General features: G+C 51.0%; 1 protein-coding gene across 1 annotated transcript in view; it reads right to left on the bottom strand.

The window, feature by feature from the left end:
* Window positions 1-17,454, bottom strand: part of NID2 (nidogen 2) — a 49,927-nt gene that overhangs the window by 1,806 nt on the left and 30,667 nt on the right. Inside the window, exons 10-19 of the mRNA XM_075331128.1 lie at window positions 16,528-16,656; window positions 15,554-15,697; window positions 9,663-9,788; window positions 8,620-8,853; window positions 8,151-8,372; window positions 7,892-8,061; window positions 6,374-6,503; window positions 5,996-6,167; window positions 5,757-5,914; window positions 4,437-4,560 (exon numbers count right to left, since the gene is read on the bottom strand). Coding sequence (XP_075187243.1) covers window positions 4,437-4,560; window positions 5,757-5,914; window positions 5,996-6,167; window positions 6,374-6,503; window positions 7,892-8,061; window positions 8,151-8,372; window positions 8,620-8,853; window positions 9,663-9,788; window positions 15,554-15,697; window positions 16,528-16,656 — 1,609 coding nt within the window. The remainder of the gene's footprint in view (window positions 1-4,436; window positions 4,561-5,756; window positions 5,915-5,995; window positions 6,168-6,373; window positions 6,504-7,891; window positions 8,062-8,150; window positions 8,373-8,619; window positions 8,854-9,662; window positions 9,789-15,553; window positions 15,698-16,527; window positions 16,657-17,454) is intronic.

Below are 17,454 nucleotides of genomic sequence, written 5' to 3'. Positions count from 1 at the left end.
TAAATGAACTGTACTACATTAGTGACAGAGTCCGTTTGCGTCGAAACAACGCAAATGTGAAACTAGCCTTACTTGTGTTCTTAATTGGCTTCTATTTGCAGTTCTGGCACTATCCTGCAGACCCCCTGGCGCTGCGGCCTCTGGTATCCGCTGATGTCACGTCAAGTTCTGGGCTCTGAGTTGACGTTGCATCAGGGGATGCTGCTAGCGCCACTCCTACTGATTGACTGGCACATGAAGATGGTAACACCCTTGACCTGGTCTTTTTCCGCTTCTGCTCAATCTCTCACTTTGACAACTCACCTCTCCCCTCTCTGATCACAACATCCTTTCCAAGCTCACAAATCCTCGTCCGCCCCAGCACACTCCCACCTATCACGCATTCAGAAACCTACAGGCCATTGACTTCTCAGAAACCTAGACGCTCTACACTCATCATTGTCCCCTATCTCCTCACTTTCCTGTCCTGATCTGGCTGTAAAGCACTACAATGATACACTCAGAAGAACCCTGGATCAAGTAGCGCCCCTCACCCTCAGAACCTCCAAACACCGAGTAAAACAGCCTTGGCTCACATCCCAAACTCTATTTCTCCAGCGATGCTCCAGGAGTGACAAACGCCTATGGAGAAAAACCTGCACACCAGAAAACGTCATCCACTACACGTTCATGTTAAGGACCTACAACTCTTCCCTTCACCTCGCTAAATAGACCTACTTCACCACCCTGATCTCCTCACTATCCACCAATCCAAAAAAGCTCTGACACCTTTCACTCCCTCCTCAGTCCCAGAGCACAGACCCCCATCACAGACATTCATCCTAATGACCTGGCCTCATATTTCACAAAGAAAATAGAAAACCTCCACTGAGAGATCAGCTGCCAGCCACCAAGCGTCATGAATCCCATCCCTCCCCATATCCCATCCAGCTCACTTTCCACATTTGACCCAGTCACAGAGGAGGAAGTCTCCAGGCTCCTCTCTTCTTCTCATCCTACCACTTGCCCTACTGATCCCTTTCCCTCACACCTTCTCCAGTCCCTCTCTCCGGTTGTCACTACTCACCTAACTAAATTCTTCAATCTCTCTCTCTTCGGGTATCTTCCCCTCCTCCCTCAGTCTGTCATTACTCCATTATTAAACAAACCTTCTCTTGATCGGTCCTGCACAAGCAACTACAGACCAGTCTCCAATCTCTCCTTCATCTCTAAACTCTTGGAGTGCCTGGTCTACTCTTGCCTCACCCGCTACCTTTCCTCTCACTCTATTCTAGATCCTTTACAGTCTGGCTTCCGCCCTTTACACTCAACAGAAACTGCCCTTGTCAAAGTGACCAATGACCTATTGACAGCAAAACGTAACGGTGACCACTCTCTGCTTATTCTTCTTGACCTCTCTGCCGCCTTCAACACTGTTGACCACCATCTCCTTCTCTCTAAGCTCCATTCTATCGGCCTAAAGGACACTGTGCTTTCCTGGTTCTCTTCCTATCTATCTGGCTGCTCATTCAGTGTATCATTTGCTGGCTCCACATCTTCTCCTCTTCCTCTCACTGTTGGGTCCCTCAAGGTTCAGTCCTTGGCCCTCTTCTTCTTTTCTCCCTCTACACTGGCCCAATTGGACAGACCATCAGCAGATTTGGCTTTCAGTATCATCTTTATGCTGATGACACACAGCTATACACCTCATCCCCTGAGCTCACCCCCGCTGTACTACAGAACACAAGTGACTGCCTGACTGCAGTTTGCAACATCATGTCTGCTCTCTATCTGAAACTTAACCTTTCCAAAACTGAACTTCTGCTTTTCCCTCCGTCTCCCAACCTTCCTAAACCTGACATCTCCCTCTCTGTGTGTGTCACAACGATAACTCCTAGGCCGCAGGCCCGCTGTCTGGGTGTTATACTGGACACTGATCTCTCCTTCACCTCCCACATACAAGCTCTTGCCCGCTCCTGCCGCCTCCACCTCAAGAACATCTCTAGAATCCGCCCCTTTCTCACAATGGAAACGACAAAAAACCTAACCGTGGCCCTGATCCACTCTCGCCTTGACTACTGTAACTCTATTAATTGGTCTCCTCCTAACTAGACTCTCCCCTCTACAGTCCATCCTTAATGCAGCAGCCAGGGTCACCTATCTGGCTAACCGCTACTCGGATGCCTCCTATCTGTGCCAACAAGAAAAAACTCTCACTGATCTCAGGGAGACCAGCCAGAGAAAACACTGCCGGCATCCAGCAAAGGCCCTCAACACAGTGAAATCCTAGGTACATTGCCCCCTGGGAAGTATGCAAATCTAAAAGGTCCCATGGAGCCGCTATTAGGAGTCTCAACACGGAAAATAACAAGATATCCCTCCGGGAAGGACCTAGCCAAGGAGTGGCTCTTTCTAGGAGACCACCATATTAAGTGGCCCTTTTAGTCAATATCCAACTCTTGAAAAGTTTAAAGATATGACAAGGGAAATATCGGGCTATTTTCCGTGTCAAGACTCCTAACAAATGCTTCACCACGGACCTTTTTGATTTGCATCCTCTCTGTGCCAGTCATTGCACTGGCTGCCCATACATCACAGGATTCAATTCAAACTGCTCGTTCTCACCCACAAAGCTCTCCACAGTGCGGCCCCCCCTACATCTCCACCCTCCTCTCTGTCTATCACCACAAAGCTCTCCACAGTGCGGCACCCCCCTACATCTCCACTCTCCTCTCTGTCTATCACCACAAAGCTCTCCACAGTGCGGCACCCCCCTACATCTCCACCCTCCTCTCTGTCTATCACCACAAAGCTCTCCACAGTGCGGCCCCCCTACATCTCTACCCTCCTCTCTATCACCACAAAGCTCTCCACAGTGCGGCACCCCCCTACATCTCCACTCTCCTCTCTGTCTATAACCACAAAGCTCTCCACAGTGCGGCACCCCCTACATCTCCACCCTCCTCTCTGTCTATCACCACAAAACTCTCCACAGTGCGGCACCCCCCTACATCTCCACCCTCCTCTCTGTCTATCACCACAAAGCTCTCCACAGTGCGCCCCCCCTACATCTCCACTCTCCTCTCTGTCTATAACCACAAAGCTCTCCACAGTGCGGCACCCCCCTACATCTCCACTCTCCTCTCTGTCTATAACCACAAAGCTCTCCACAGTGCGGCCCCCCCCCTACATCTCCACCCTCCTGTCTGTCTATCACCACAAAGCTCTCCACAGTGCAGCACCCCCTACATCTCCACCCTCCTCTTTATCACCACAAAACTCTCCACAGTGCAGCACCCCCCTACATCTCCACCCTCCTCTCTGTCTATCACCACAAAGCTCTCCACAGTGCAGCACCCCCTACATCTCCACCCTCCTCTCTATCACCACAAAGCTCTCCACAGTGCAGCACCCCCCTACATCTCCACCCTCCTCTCTGTCTATCACCACAAAGCTCTCCACAGTGCGACACCCCCTACATCTCCACCCTCCTCTCTGTCTATCACCACAAAGCTCTCCACAGTGCGGCACCCCCCTACATCTCCACCCTCCTCTCTGTCTATCACCACAAAGCTCTCCACAGTGTGGCGCCCCCATACATCTCCGCCCTCCTCTTTAGCACCCCACCCGTTCTCTACGCTCTGCAAATGACTTTCGACTAACATCCACACTAATCCGAACCTCCCACTCCCGGATCCAAGACTTCTCCGAAGCTGCACCAATCCTCTGGAATGCTCTACCCAAAGAAACTAGGATGAACCACAACTTACTCAGCTTCAGACGCACCCTAAAAACACATCTTTTTAGGGCGGCCTATCACACTCCCTAGCCGAACTAAATTCACATAGTCCCGCCACAACTTCTCAGAACATAACCCCACCTCAAACTCCATGGCACCCAAATGCATCTCAAGGTTCTGGCCAACTGGTCCAGGAAACCATTATCTATCCCCCATTTCCTTGAGATGGCTGGATTGTCATGGTAAATAAGCACTTGTACCTCTCTCCCCTCCCCCCCCCCCCCCCTCCCCTCTCTTTGTAGATTGTAAGCTCTCATGAGCAGGATTGTCTTTTTCCCTCTAAATATTGTATTTTCTATAACTGTTACTTGTTTGTATATGATCCTCCTGAATTGTAACGCGCTGCGGAATATGTTGGTGCTATAGACATAAAGATTATTATTATAACATCACACATACGGGAGACATGGATGTGTGAAGGAGGCCTTTACACACAGTCATATTGATGTTCGAAGATCCCACGGCCCCTGTTTATAGCACCTCTCTCCCCTTAATAAGCACCCTAACATAGTTTTGGGTGGCAGACGTGCTGATTTTTATAGCTTGATCCAGCAAGTTATCTTAGGGGTAGTGGTGGGGGAATGGGAGGACCCTCAGTTGGGCCTGTTTTCTCCACGCCAGGCAGACAGATGTGACTGTACAGTTGATGTCTCCTCACCTTCTCCAGTCCGTGTGGTAGAAGTGATTGGCGTAGGCCACCACACTGAAGGGATAGTTCAGGTTGCTCTGGATCACTCGTCTTCCGCTGCCACTAGACAATATACACTCCAGCTTTTTGGTTCCTGTGTAGGCAAAATGTGTTAGCACGGTAAGTTATTTGCATTCTGTGGCCAGCAGGCCTCTGCAATAAGTATGATTATATGGGGGACACTTTCACTTTCACTACGTGGGTGTTTGCAGAAACCGCACCTTCAATTCAATACGAATCGACACCTTGCATACAGAAATGCTGTGATTAGAAGGTGTAACACTCACAAGGCTGCGGACGTGAAGCGATACCTCATGGAGACCTTCCTACAAGTCATTGGGTACGGTGGCTGTGTGGAGTGGCCTCCACGCTCACCTGACCTGACCCCATTGGACTTCTTTCTGTGAGGTCACATTAAACAGCAGGTGTATGCGACCCCTCCACCAACATTGCAGGACCTACGACGACGTATCACAGATGCTTGTGCAAACGTGTAACCTACCATATTGCACAACGTGCAGCAAGATACATTATGCTGTGCACAGTCCAGATGTGCATTGCAGCTGACGGGGGCCACTTTGAGCATCAAAGTTACATGAGCGCCATATGCGTAACCAGCATTCAATGTTTTGGGTGGTTCATGGGTTTCATATCATAGCATTTCTGTATGCAAGGTGTCGATTCGTATTGAATTGATGATGCCCTACAACTTTGTAATTCACTCTTTTTCTCTACCTCGTTCTGTTTTTGAAATAAAAATGCTAACTCTGTTGTTTTCCACCAGGCGGCGCTATAGGTGGTTTCATTGCGTAGCGCATGGCTACTTTACTATACCTAGACACCACTTCTATGCCTATAGCTGCTGCCGTTCTCAAGTTAATGGCAGTGAACAGGATATGGGTGGACACACTATATACATCTGTGTTTAGTACAACTTAGGCCGCTTTCACACATCCGGCTTTTCGCCGGTTTGACGGATGCGGCGCACGCCAGTACAGTGTATACAGTACACTGGCAGCGCAACAAGCGCCAGTCACATGCTGTCATGTGACCAGAGCATGTGACCCGGAAGTTGCGGCGCTGCCACTGTACTGTATCATACTGTACTGGTGTGCGCCGCATCCGTCAAACCGGCAAAAAGCCGGATGTGTGAAAGCGGCCTTACTGCTGTGAGGTCTTTGACTTTTTATAAAGCGTTATCTGCACCTCAGACCAACGCAAACCTGGAAAGCGGTTAACATCACCACCACCACCTAACAGCACAGCCGCCCCCAACAAAAACATCTATACCTGCATCTGCCCAACAGATCTGCTTGGAGAAGGGGTCGAACGTCAACCCGTTGGGTAAGCCGATATTGTCATTGACCAGAATCCTCCTGTTGGAGCCATCGATGTAAGAGGTTTCTATCTTGGGGGCCTCTCGATTCCAGTCCGTCCAGTACAGGTTTCTGTCATCGAATGAAGATTGAAGTTACAACCAATTTGAAAAAGACAGTTCAAGTGCGATCTATGACATCCGAGCCTCTTACCCCCGCACGGCGTCTATGGTGATAGCGCGTGGATTAACCAAGTTTGTGTCAAACAGTGTTTTCCTGTCGGAACCGTCCAGCCTCGAGCTCTCGATTTTATCTGTGCTGCTGTCCGTCCAGAATAAATTTCTTCGCAGGTAGTCGATGGCGAGGCCTTCAGGGCTCATCAGATCTGCCGGGAAAGAAAAAGACCATTAACTCAAGGCAGTGACGGCTCCGCGTCCGGATGGATCCCTTGGGCTCTCCCCAGTAGACAGAGAAGCAGGGAATTGGTGGTCGGGAGATATTGGAGCTTTGAATATTGAATGAATGGTTTGCAAATGTCGTCACCGAGTCTTTAGCAGAGTCTCATGTGTTGGCGTAAATAGCGTCACTCACCTGTACTGACGATGACTTCGGGCTCTGCACCCGGCTCTAAGCTCGCCCGGCTGATTGTGCGCCCGGCCACGTCCGTCCAGTACACCTTCTTCTCCTGACAGTCGTAATCGATCCCCACTACTATCGAGCCCTGCCGGAAGGAGTGGAAATGGATAGCTTAGGTGAAATTTGGCTCAAAAGTGAAAATATGGAACTTGTTTAGCTGCCTCTAGATGAGATATTCTACTGTTAAGTTTTGCAAAGTCCTTGTATCCCACCACTTTCTGATCACTCAGGGGGTCTGATCTCTGGAACCTCAACTTCTCAGACAGAAGATGCCACAGCGCTGATGTTAGTGCCACATCCTCTTCATTATTTTCCCCTGCTCACGGCCCCCCAGAATAGCCCCCTTCCCAGAAGCCTGGGTGTGCTCTCTCCCCCGCACTGCCAGACCTCAGGATTAATGATGTCTCTTAGATTGGTAATGATATGTCATCGTAGTGCACGTGATAGGTGGCATTTGTTACTGACTCTCAATGGACCACCCTAAGCCCCCCACCCCCACATATGCAGCAATACCTACTGACAGAAGTGCAAAAAAAAATTAGCACTCACTGTCCTGACTGGTGCGGACGCCCTTCCTCATCAGATCAGTTTTTTTATATGCTACAGACTCGCTTGTCATTGACATTAAGAGGGGACCCAGAATGGGGTAGGGGAAGGGAGCAAAATCCCTAAACCTCCAATAAATAAGACCATGGAGGTCGTTATCCGCAACAGAAATGTGGAGTGAATCCGGCACAGCTGACATCCAGCTGCTGCGCTCCACACACCTCCACCCTCCCGGGGGCTGAGCGGGCGGACTTGGCCGACACTCAGCTGCATCCTCCACATGGCCGGGATCTGGTTTCTGGTGGGAATGGGAGATTTGGGGCAGTAACGCTTGCTGTAATTATCTCTGCAGCTCACATGTCATTTCCTGACGCTGCTGCTAAACAGTTTAACCCAGTGACTGACTGGAGCCCCAGCCAGAGGCAATCTACATGATGTTAGTCATCAACCCAAAAACTTTGACGTCTAGCAACTGTGACCACCACAGCCCCCAGCATGCAGACTCCCCCAGGTCTATCCGGTGAGACCTTTAATTTTTGGGTCTGTTCTCCCCACGCTCGGCCTTGGTGCTTCAATCACTGTAGGTCTGCGGGGATTTGGTGCTCGCAGCTGGTTAATCATTCAGCGGGAAGCAGAGGCACAAGCAGGGGAACGCCGGAGAAGACGCAGAGTGGTCAAGGTTTAGGATCTGACTGAACACTACAGTTTCTCCTGGATTAAAAGGACTCATTGGGCAAAACCGATGCAAAATTCAGACCTTGTGCAAAAGCTGAAAGGACGGAGTGGGATACGGAGATTCTCCCTTTAGCACATCGTATACCAAATCCAGGACACATGCTGGCAAAGTAACACCACCAAAGGGAGAATCCCCGAGTCCGGCACCATCCTCCAGGTAGGGTCGGAGGTGAGCGGTAACAAGTTACTCACGTGTAACGACAGAAGGGTCCTCGCTTTCTCTTTACAAAATTTGATGCCGTCCAGGGGTAAGTACCCGATCTGCTGCCCTTGAGCGTACAAGAGATAGGTGCCCGAAGTGGTTACCGCTACGTCTGGCCGGGGGGTGGGCCGCGAAGTTGGTGGAGCGACACTTGGCAGACCTGGAGAAAGTATAGGGATCGGTTAAGTTGCGGCTCGTAATAATCTGGCACCAAAGCGAGAAACGTTAGTATGTAAATTGGAAACTTACAAGCCGGAGTCATTCCTGGTTGGGTCCTGGTCCCCTCGATCTCTCGGCCGTCTTTATCCACGCACCAGCAGTATCCGCTGTTCCCGTGGCACTGCAGAGGAGTGAAGGCTCCGTAGGCGTCGCACTGAGGGATGTAATGCTCTGCGGTCGGGCTTCCACTGTAGTGATCCAGGAGGCTCTGCTTCCATCTTTCGCACATGGTCTGGGGTCTCTGGGTGGGTTCTGGTTTAGGGGTCAACAAGCAGAAAAAGACACGACTGGTCAGACCCCTTCATAGCGGCGCACTGTCAGAGCAGTTTCCCGTTTGGTGCTCTGTATTATACCACGAGAGTCAACAACACACACCCAACATACCGGTGCCACATTTTTCATATCTACTTCCAGCCACTGCTAGTGGCCAATAACCACATGCAGCTTGAATCCGGACTTCAGCAGGAGTGTAGGAATCGCCATGTAATTTGCCACTTACCCGGCACTCCGCACTCCGGATTGCCTCGGCCTGGCCCCGTTCTTGTACCTTCTATTTCTTCCCCGTTCTTGGTCACGCACCAACAATGGCCCGTGCTCCCGTGACACTGCAGAGGGACATAATTCCCTTCGGAGTCGCACTCTGGAATAAAAAGACCGGGACGAGGACCTCTAGGTTGGGTCGGTCCGAGGAGGATACGACGTTTCTCCAGGCAAGAAGCAGGCGGTCTGTGATCTGTATGTGGAGAGAGCAAAACCTAGCTCATAACTGCAAAGAGGAGGACCCCTTAAACTAGATAATGTGTAGAACCCCCACAGAACACCAGGAAGTTGCCCCTTCTCCCGCGGCTGCAGTTAAAATGGAGCGGCAGAGCGCAAAAGTGACTGGCTGTTATATTTAAGGATTTGGCACTAAAGTGTGAAGGTTCAGGGGGCGGGGAGACAATTTCCACCAGCCATGTTGTAGCGCCTGCTGCACGGAATGCAAAGGCTTAAAGGTGGAGCAGAGAGCTGATGGCTCCCCCTTCCTCTGCCGCCATTATATGATCTCGAGGATACAAGTATTATTTGATACGCAAGGTGGAGGAATCGCCATGCCGTTCCACATGGGACTCCCCCAACTTGAACACTGTTTGCAGCCCCTTGGCTATCCCCTTCCGCAGACCCAACAGGAGCGGCCAAGCCCCTGGATGTGGCTTCAGGGCCCCAGTTTGCCCAGTAACCTCTGACCTTAAAAGTCCAGACCGACACCTTTTGCATTTTTTATAGTTTTCTGCACAGCATTAGGTGGCGTACTGAAGACCCCTGAACTGATGACCGATTTTCCCTAATCTGACACGGAGTTGATCTTTTAGATCTATTCCTATGAACACGGATCCTTCCGTCTGTTTTCTGAACCGCTAGTGACTTTAAAACAGCCAGAAAGCTGTGAATGTCATGAAATGATATAGGATCCGACCCGCACAGATGTTACGCATCAGAGCGCACTATTTGACATTTCCGGATAAATGGAAGCACATGGAGGAGCAAATATGATTTCCGTACCTGGGGCCTGTGTACACTGGAAGCCATCGCCCGTATAACCGTGGTTGCACTGACACGAAAATGACCCGGGGATGTTGGTGCACGTAGCATCTGGGTGACACCTGCGCTCCGAACACTCGTCCACATCTGCAAATGAAAAAGAGGGAAAACGAGGTTCACTTTTCTAGGGCAGACAGATGTGGCCACGACGTGACCCCTGGGGGTTGAAAGCAAACCACGGGGGACATGGCCGGGGAAATTCTACGGCATGGGAGATGTCGGCACTATCCAGATCGAGCGTGCAAAACGGGAAGTGTGTGGGGTGGTCTACAAGTAAATTGAGGCCCTGTAAAAAGATCAGACCAATGAGCGGTCGGACAGTTGTTTCGCCATCGTACATTCCCATCATGGAAACACTGGAGCACAGGTTTCGCCATCGGTCTGGGGATCTCCCAACGCTTCGGCGCTTTATAATCTCCATCTGATGCTGCACTTAATAATAACCCGAGGCCTTTCAGCCCCTGGGAACCCACAAATAACCACAAGGAATACTTCAGATGCAAAACAGACTAGAAATCTCTACAGGATGCAAAGGAGCGACCCGTTAAGGACTCGGAACGTCTGCAGAGTTTCTTTGAAAAGTTTTACAACGTATAATTAGTAAGTCAAAGCCAGAGATTAAAGAGGCTCATCCCCGGAGGCGGCTCTGCTTTGTATCAGAACTAGACCGGAGTCTTATGGTGGCCACATGGGCCGGGAACTGGGTCGTAGGGGAGGCAAAAACACTCAAAGGTGGCCCATTGTCATCCCTGCACGGAGGATCCGAGGACGGGCGCAGGCTTGGTGAACCGGACAGCAGAACCAGAACCACTCACACAGACTGGTCTCCGAGTGGAAAATCCACATCACCTAAAAGTCTGCTGCTCCAATGTGTAAAACAGGTGGAAGATGCAACAGCACAGCTAATGAGGACTCGGGGGTAACTAAACAACAGTGGTTGATTCACTTTTAGAAGATAAGGATTAGCACTTGTGTCTTATTTGTCACTGTTACTTTAGATATAGGATTATTTCACACAAGTATACGGATTGCAGTCATGGTATTTGCGGCACAGTGTAATTCCTGCCATTAGGCAATGGTCACCATCAACGAGACAGAGGGATTCTGTTTACAATCAGGGGACGCGTCGGCAAGACTCTACTCCTCACTATCGTTGGCTTATCTAAACAATACTACTAAGCAGGGTACAAGGTCCTAACAGGGTTGGAGACACTATCCGCTAGGCCACAAGTCCAAGTTGGGGTGCACTCTCACAACAGCCTAAATCCTCACTCGATACCGTAAGTCTCCGCAGAAAGTAACGGTCTGACTCACTCGGATTCTGTGCTGGGGCGTATGTTCTGTCTGTGGTGCTTGATCGTCGACGTCTGGTATTCGGGTTCCTCTGGCGATGGTATTTTGCGTTTAGGCTTCTACTGGCGTAAACCATGGGCTTCCACTGGCATTGGTCATGGGCTTCCACTGGCATTGGTCATGGGCTTCCACTGGCATTGGTCATGGGCTTCCACTGGCATTGGTCATGGGCTTTTACTGGTGTTGAGACAGGTGGTTCTACCCAGCTCAGGTCACCGATATTCCTTTCAGCTTGGGTCACCGATCTTCCTCTCTGCTCAGGTGTTCTCTGTGATCTGACTACTATTGAACGCTTCAGGGACATTTGGGCTATATGCCAACTTTGCTCGCATAACCTTCCTGGAACAGGATCTGGTGCCAACTTCTTCCCATTCTTCACCGTCCCGGCCTTTTATATTAAATAGCTGCACCACGAGTGTCTGGTGACTCAGCGTCTCCTCCAACCTCATCAGTTCTTATTACCTTCTCTGGCCAGCAGATGGCGCTGTTCCCCTGCAGACACTGAGAGGTCACTTCAGTGGTCTTCTGCTGTCCAGCCAGCCCCCTTACATATGTAAATAAGCTACAAATGCAGGGGGAGCTTGGTCTACCCTCTCCCTCTTTTGTAGCCGGACGACTGAGTGATCGACAGGTCACTCTTCTCTGTTACCTGCCTAAGATCTTGCACAGGCACGGTCATAACTGGAGGCGGCAAATCAATAGTCCGGTTCCCGCAACGTCAGCAGGACTTTACTGCGCATGCGCCGCTCCAGTAAATGATGGCGCTTGCACTATATCTCAGGCTCAGTAGCAGATCACAGAGAAGAGAGACCTGTCAATCACTGGGCAAAGGCCAGAAGGAGAAAGGGGGTCAGATATGCAGTACCGGTCACAGCCACTAGACCACCGATGGAGCTGTGCAACTGAACACTTCAGGCCATTGCTGGCACCAGCTTCTTGGTGGGGGGGCGGGTGCTGCACCCCAACCAATCAGATATTGATGACCTTACCTAAGGATAGATCATCAATATAGAAGTCCAGGACAACCCCTTTACGTTTAGTGGAAAGAAGGTTTTACTCATCATCTCAGCCAGCAATTCTGATTATACATTCTTCACTGTACAAGCAGTAACACTATGGATTCCTCACTGTACAAGCAGTAACACTATGGATTCCTCACTGTATGAGCAGTGACACTATGGATTCTTCACTGTACAAGCAATGACACTATGGATTCCTCACTGTACGAGCAGTGACACTATGGATTCCTCACTGTATGAGCAGTGACACTATGGATTCCTCACTGTACAAGCAATGACACTACGGATTCCTCACTGTACAAGCAATGACACTATGGATTCCTCACTGTACAAGCAATGACACTATGGATTCCTCACTGTATGAGCAGTGACACTATGGATTCCTCACTGTATGAGCAGTGACACTATGGATTCCTCACTGTACAAGCAATGACACTATGGATTCCTCACTGTACGAGCAGTGACACTATGGATTCCTCACTGTATGAGCAGTGACACTATGGATTCCTCACTGTATGAGCAGTGACACTATGGATTCTTCACTGTATGAGCAGTGACACTATGGATTCCTCACTGTACAAGCAATGACACGATGGATTCTTCACTGTACAAGCAGTGACACTATGGATTCCTCACTGTATGAGCATTGACACTGGATTCTTCACTGTATGAGCAGTGACACTATGGATTCCTCACTGTACAAGCAATGACACTATGGATTCCTCACTGTACAAGCAATGACACTATGGATTCCTCACTGTACAAGCAATGACACTATGGATTCCTCACTGTATGAGCAATGACACTATGGATTCCTCACTGTACAAGCAGTGACACTATGGATTCCTCACTGTACAAGCAGTGACACTATGGATTCCTCACTGTACAAGCAGTGAGACTGGATTCTTCATTGTACAACCAGTGATACTATGGATTCCTTACTGTAAGAGAAGTGAGATGATAGAACTTTCTGCCACATGATGTTATCATGGTTGATTTACTACAAGAGTTCAAGGAGGGCCAGGATGCCTTTTTGGAAAGATCTAATTAAAGGTAATGGGTGCAGGATTTTGTCGTTTATCCAGGGAACTAGTCTGATTGTTGTATGTGGAGACGAGAAACAGTTTATCCCCTAATGTGGGGCAAATAGCATCTACCTCATGGGGTTGTTGCTTCCCGTGGATCCACGGATTGGGGTACAGTTTAATCAGGAAAGGAAGCCCCATTGCACGGCAGCCCTTGTCCAGTGTTCACACTCGCACACGTCTGGCCATTCTGCCACAGGTTTGCTGCACAAAGTGCCAACAACCATAGGAATTGGACCAGGAATTTACAGAAAAAACAATCAAAGGTGACAACAAATGTGGCGGCGGCGGCAGCCCCTGAGGCCATGTTTGCAAGAAAACCCTCAAAAATCAGAATTCAGTTTGGTGGCTGCAGCCATTAAAGGGTTACCAAACGCCGGAATCCCTGACACGGCAGCCATCAATCACAGGGAAACTGCTGCGTGCACCGAGCCCTCGTATCCTCGTACTATGTCTATTACTTACAGCAATGGCCGCCCCTCACAAAGTAATAGAAGAGACACTGGGACTGGTATCCGGCATCAGCCGTGCCCCTCACACATCACCTGGCGTCCTCCGGACCCCCGCTGTGACTCACAGACCACCGCAGTCTGACTGTAATCGGCTTTTTCTTCTTTTAGACCCTCGGGGCGACCAATTAAAAGTGTAAAGCAGACGCCTCCCCCCACCCGCTGTTATCATACAGGAACCAGAGGACAATGGCCGCTGTGTTGTGGGGTTGTTTGATATCTACACCTCGATGCTCAGAGGGAACATTTCTCTAAGAAAACTTCCAAGGGATTTTAAGGGACCTTGTGTCCTCACATGATAGGATATAAAAGCTAACCGGATGGACCGGAACAGAGGACCGGGTCAGGGGATGGAGGGCACCAAGAGCTTCTTGCTTTGGATCATGCCTGGTGCCCTGGAGGTCTATAAAGCTACAGTGTCAGCTCAGACCATAAGGAGGACATTCACATCTGCCAATGTCCGGGGACAGTAACATGATCCAGAGGGGGACAGTGTGGATGGCAGGACAAGGAGAAAAGTGCAAAATGCCAGGAATCCCCGACATCCAGGAAAAGGTGCCTCAGGTGCTACACAGTGTAGAAGGATTCACCAGAACACGTAACCACTGAGTCACGCTGGAAGAATCCTCATGTCAGAGCTATAAAGCCCATTTTATTACAAAAAGCAGAAATGTAGATGGCGGTGTGACATGTTGCAGGTATGTGACGGTTTTCCACATCTATACAACGTTAGGCAAGATGAGCGGCAACAAGCGCTCCTCACCTCCGCCACTCGCCTCATCCGCTCCTCACCTCCGCCACTCGCCTCATCTGCTCCTCACCTCATCCGCCCCTCACCTCCGCCACTCGCCTCCTCCGCTCCTCACCTCCGCCACTCGCCTCATCTGCTCCTCACCTCATCCGCCCCTCACCTCCGCCACTCGCCTCCTCCGCTCCTCACCTCCGCCACTCGCCTCCTCCGCTCCTCACCTCCGCCACTCGCCTCATCCGCTCCGCACCTCCACCACTCGCCTCATCTGCTCCTCACCTCATCCGCCCCTCACCTCCGCCACTCGCCTCCTCCGCTCCTCACCTCCGCCACTTGCCTCCTCCGCTCCCCACCTCCGCCACTCGCCTCATCCGCTCCCCACCTCCGCCACTCGCCTCATGCGCTCCCCACCTCCGCCACTCGCCTCATCCGCTCCCCACCTCCGCCACTCGCCTCATCCGCTCCCCACCTCCGCCACTCGCCTCATCCGCTCCCCACCTCCGCCACTCGCCTCATCCGCTCGTCACCTCCGCCACTCGCCTCATCCGCTCGTCACCTCCGCCACTCGCCTCATGCGCTCCTCACCTCCGCCACTCGCCTCATCCGCTCCTCACCTCATCCGCCCCTCACCTCCGCCACTCGCCTCCTCCGCTCCTCACCTCCGCCACTCGCCTCATCCGCTCCCCACCTCCGCCACTCGCCTCATCCGCTCGTCACCTCCGCCACTCGCCTCATGCGCTCCTCACCTCCACCACTCGCCTCATCCGCTCCTCACCTCCGCCACTCGCCTCATCCGCCCCTCACCTCCGCCACTCGCCTCATCCACCCCTCACCTCCGCCACTCGCCTCATGCGCTCCTCACCTCCGCCACTCGCCTCATCCACCCCTCACCTCCGCCACTCGCCTCATCCACCCCTCACCTCCGCCACTCGCCTCATCCACCCCTCACCTCCGCCACTCGCCTCATCCGCTCCTCACCTCCGCCACTCGCCTCATCCGCTCCTCACCTCCACCACTCGCCTCATCCGCTCCTCACCTCCACCACTCGCGTCCATTGTTACAGCGACATTAGCGGTGAGATGCAATGTTCAAACCAGCAGCCGCCCCAGTGATGATGGGAGATATTACATATTCTTACCGATGCAAGTCTGCCCGCTCCTCGTGTAACCAGGAAAACATTCACACGTAAAGACGCCATCACCACGTGGAACGCATTGAGATGTGGACGGGTCACAGCCATGTGTGCCAGCCTCACAGGGGTTAGCAAATGAGCCTCCTCCCACTGAGAAAATAAAGGAAAAAAAAATGGATGAGTAAGAGCTAATGTGTATAATAAAATCCTATGTATACAGCCACACAGCAAGGAGAACAGGGACAAGAGTGCTGACTACATTCCAGCAAGTAATGTAATGTGACTGCACCAGCAGAACAGTGAGTGCAGCTCTGGAGGTTAATACATGGTTTAATACAGGATAAGTAATGTAATGTGACTGCACCAGCAGAATAGTGAGTGCAGCTCTGGAGTATAATACAGGAGGTAACTCAGGATCAGTAATGTATGTATACAGTGACTGCACCAGCAGAATAGTGAGTGCAGCTCTGGAGTATAATACAGGAGGTAACTCAGGATCAGTAATGTAATGTATGTACACAGTGACTGCACCAGCAGAATAGTGAGTGCAGCTCTGGAGTATAATAAATGGTGTAATACAGGATCAGTAATGTATGTACACAGTGACCAGTTTTTCAGCTACTTTATGACGTGTGACACTGCTAGCTGTGCAGTTCTCATTATTGGGCACGTGCACCCTCAGTATTTATCCAGCACCAGTCAGGCAGTACAGACAATGTTACATTCTTGGTAAGGAAAATACAACAAAGAGGGAAAGTTTATAATTTAAGACCCCATCCCAATACCAGTAAGGAGCACCTTGTCCTTGAACATTTGGTGATATGTGAGTGCAGCACACACCCCGTGCCCGTGGTACTCACCCCACACCCGTGGCACTCACCCCGCGCCCGTGGCACTCACCCCGCGCCCGTGGCACTCACCCTGCGCCCGTGGCACTCACCCCGCGCCCGTGGTACTCACCCCGCGCCCGTGGCACTCACCCACGCAGTTCAGTCCATCAGCTGAGAACTCGTATCCTGACTGACACTCGCACTTGTAGCTGCCGGGAAGGTTCAGACATTGAGTGTTGCGGCCACAGTTGGCGACTCCGGCCTCACATTCATCCACATCTAGGGAAAGAACATAACAAAACCCGGGCGTTAAACACAAAGGGGGTCACAGTCCCACTAAACCATGGCCGGGGAAATTTCCAGGTTTGCACACACTCCAAAAAAATGGAGTTAATGGAGTTTGATAAAAAAAAATAAAACAAAACAAAAAAACACACAGATTTTTGGCGCAGCCCACGACTCGGAGGACATAATAATCCCCCGCGACTTTATGTAATCTGCATTCAGCACAATAAATCATCCGCTATCTGCTGCGCTGACAGATTACACAGGACAGCGGCTCAGGAATTGCATCATTTTCCACCCACAGAATAAACGGTTCGGGATATTTCACCTCCGGAGTTTCGTCTGCAAATGTCACACATTACAACACTTACAAGTCAGCTCGTGCGAGTGCCAACGGATCACTGTGCCGGGCAGAGCGGTGCATGTGCTGCGCCACTACGGGAGACTAGGGGCTAACCTGGTAGCCATAACACTGGATTTGGTGGCCGTTCCTCCTGAGCAGTCCTTGGGCATTACAGGGATTGGGGACAGTGGTGCTGGAGCCAGGATAAACACGTTAGGAAAATAGAGAAGAGGCAAGGGATTCGGAGCCAGAGTTTCTAAATTCCATCTACAATTATGGATATAAGGCTGCTCAGGCCATCTGATGAGACCGCAGGGTACATGGTGGGGGACAGACCAGTACGACCACCGGCTGGGACTGGGCACGTTCTATAGTTTGCAGGCACAGATCGGCCTCTATTGTTGCCCATGAGGCGGTGAGAGCAGCACATGCCAGTAATATTAAGTGGA

This window comes from Anomaloglossus baeobatrachus, chromosome 12 (assembly GCF_048569485.1).
Source record: "Anomaloglossus baeobatrachus isolate aAnoBae1 chromosome 12, aAnoBae1.hap1, whole genome shotgun sequence".
NCBI lineage: Eukaryota > Metazoa > Chordata > Amphibia > Anura > Aromobatidae > Anomaloglossus > Anomaloglossus baeobatrachus.
This window is presented reverse-complemented; position numbering and strand designations above follow the sequence as displayed.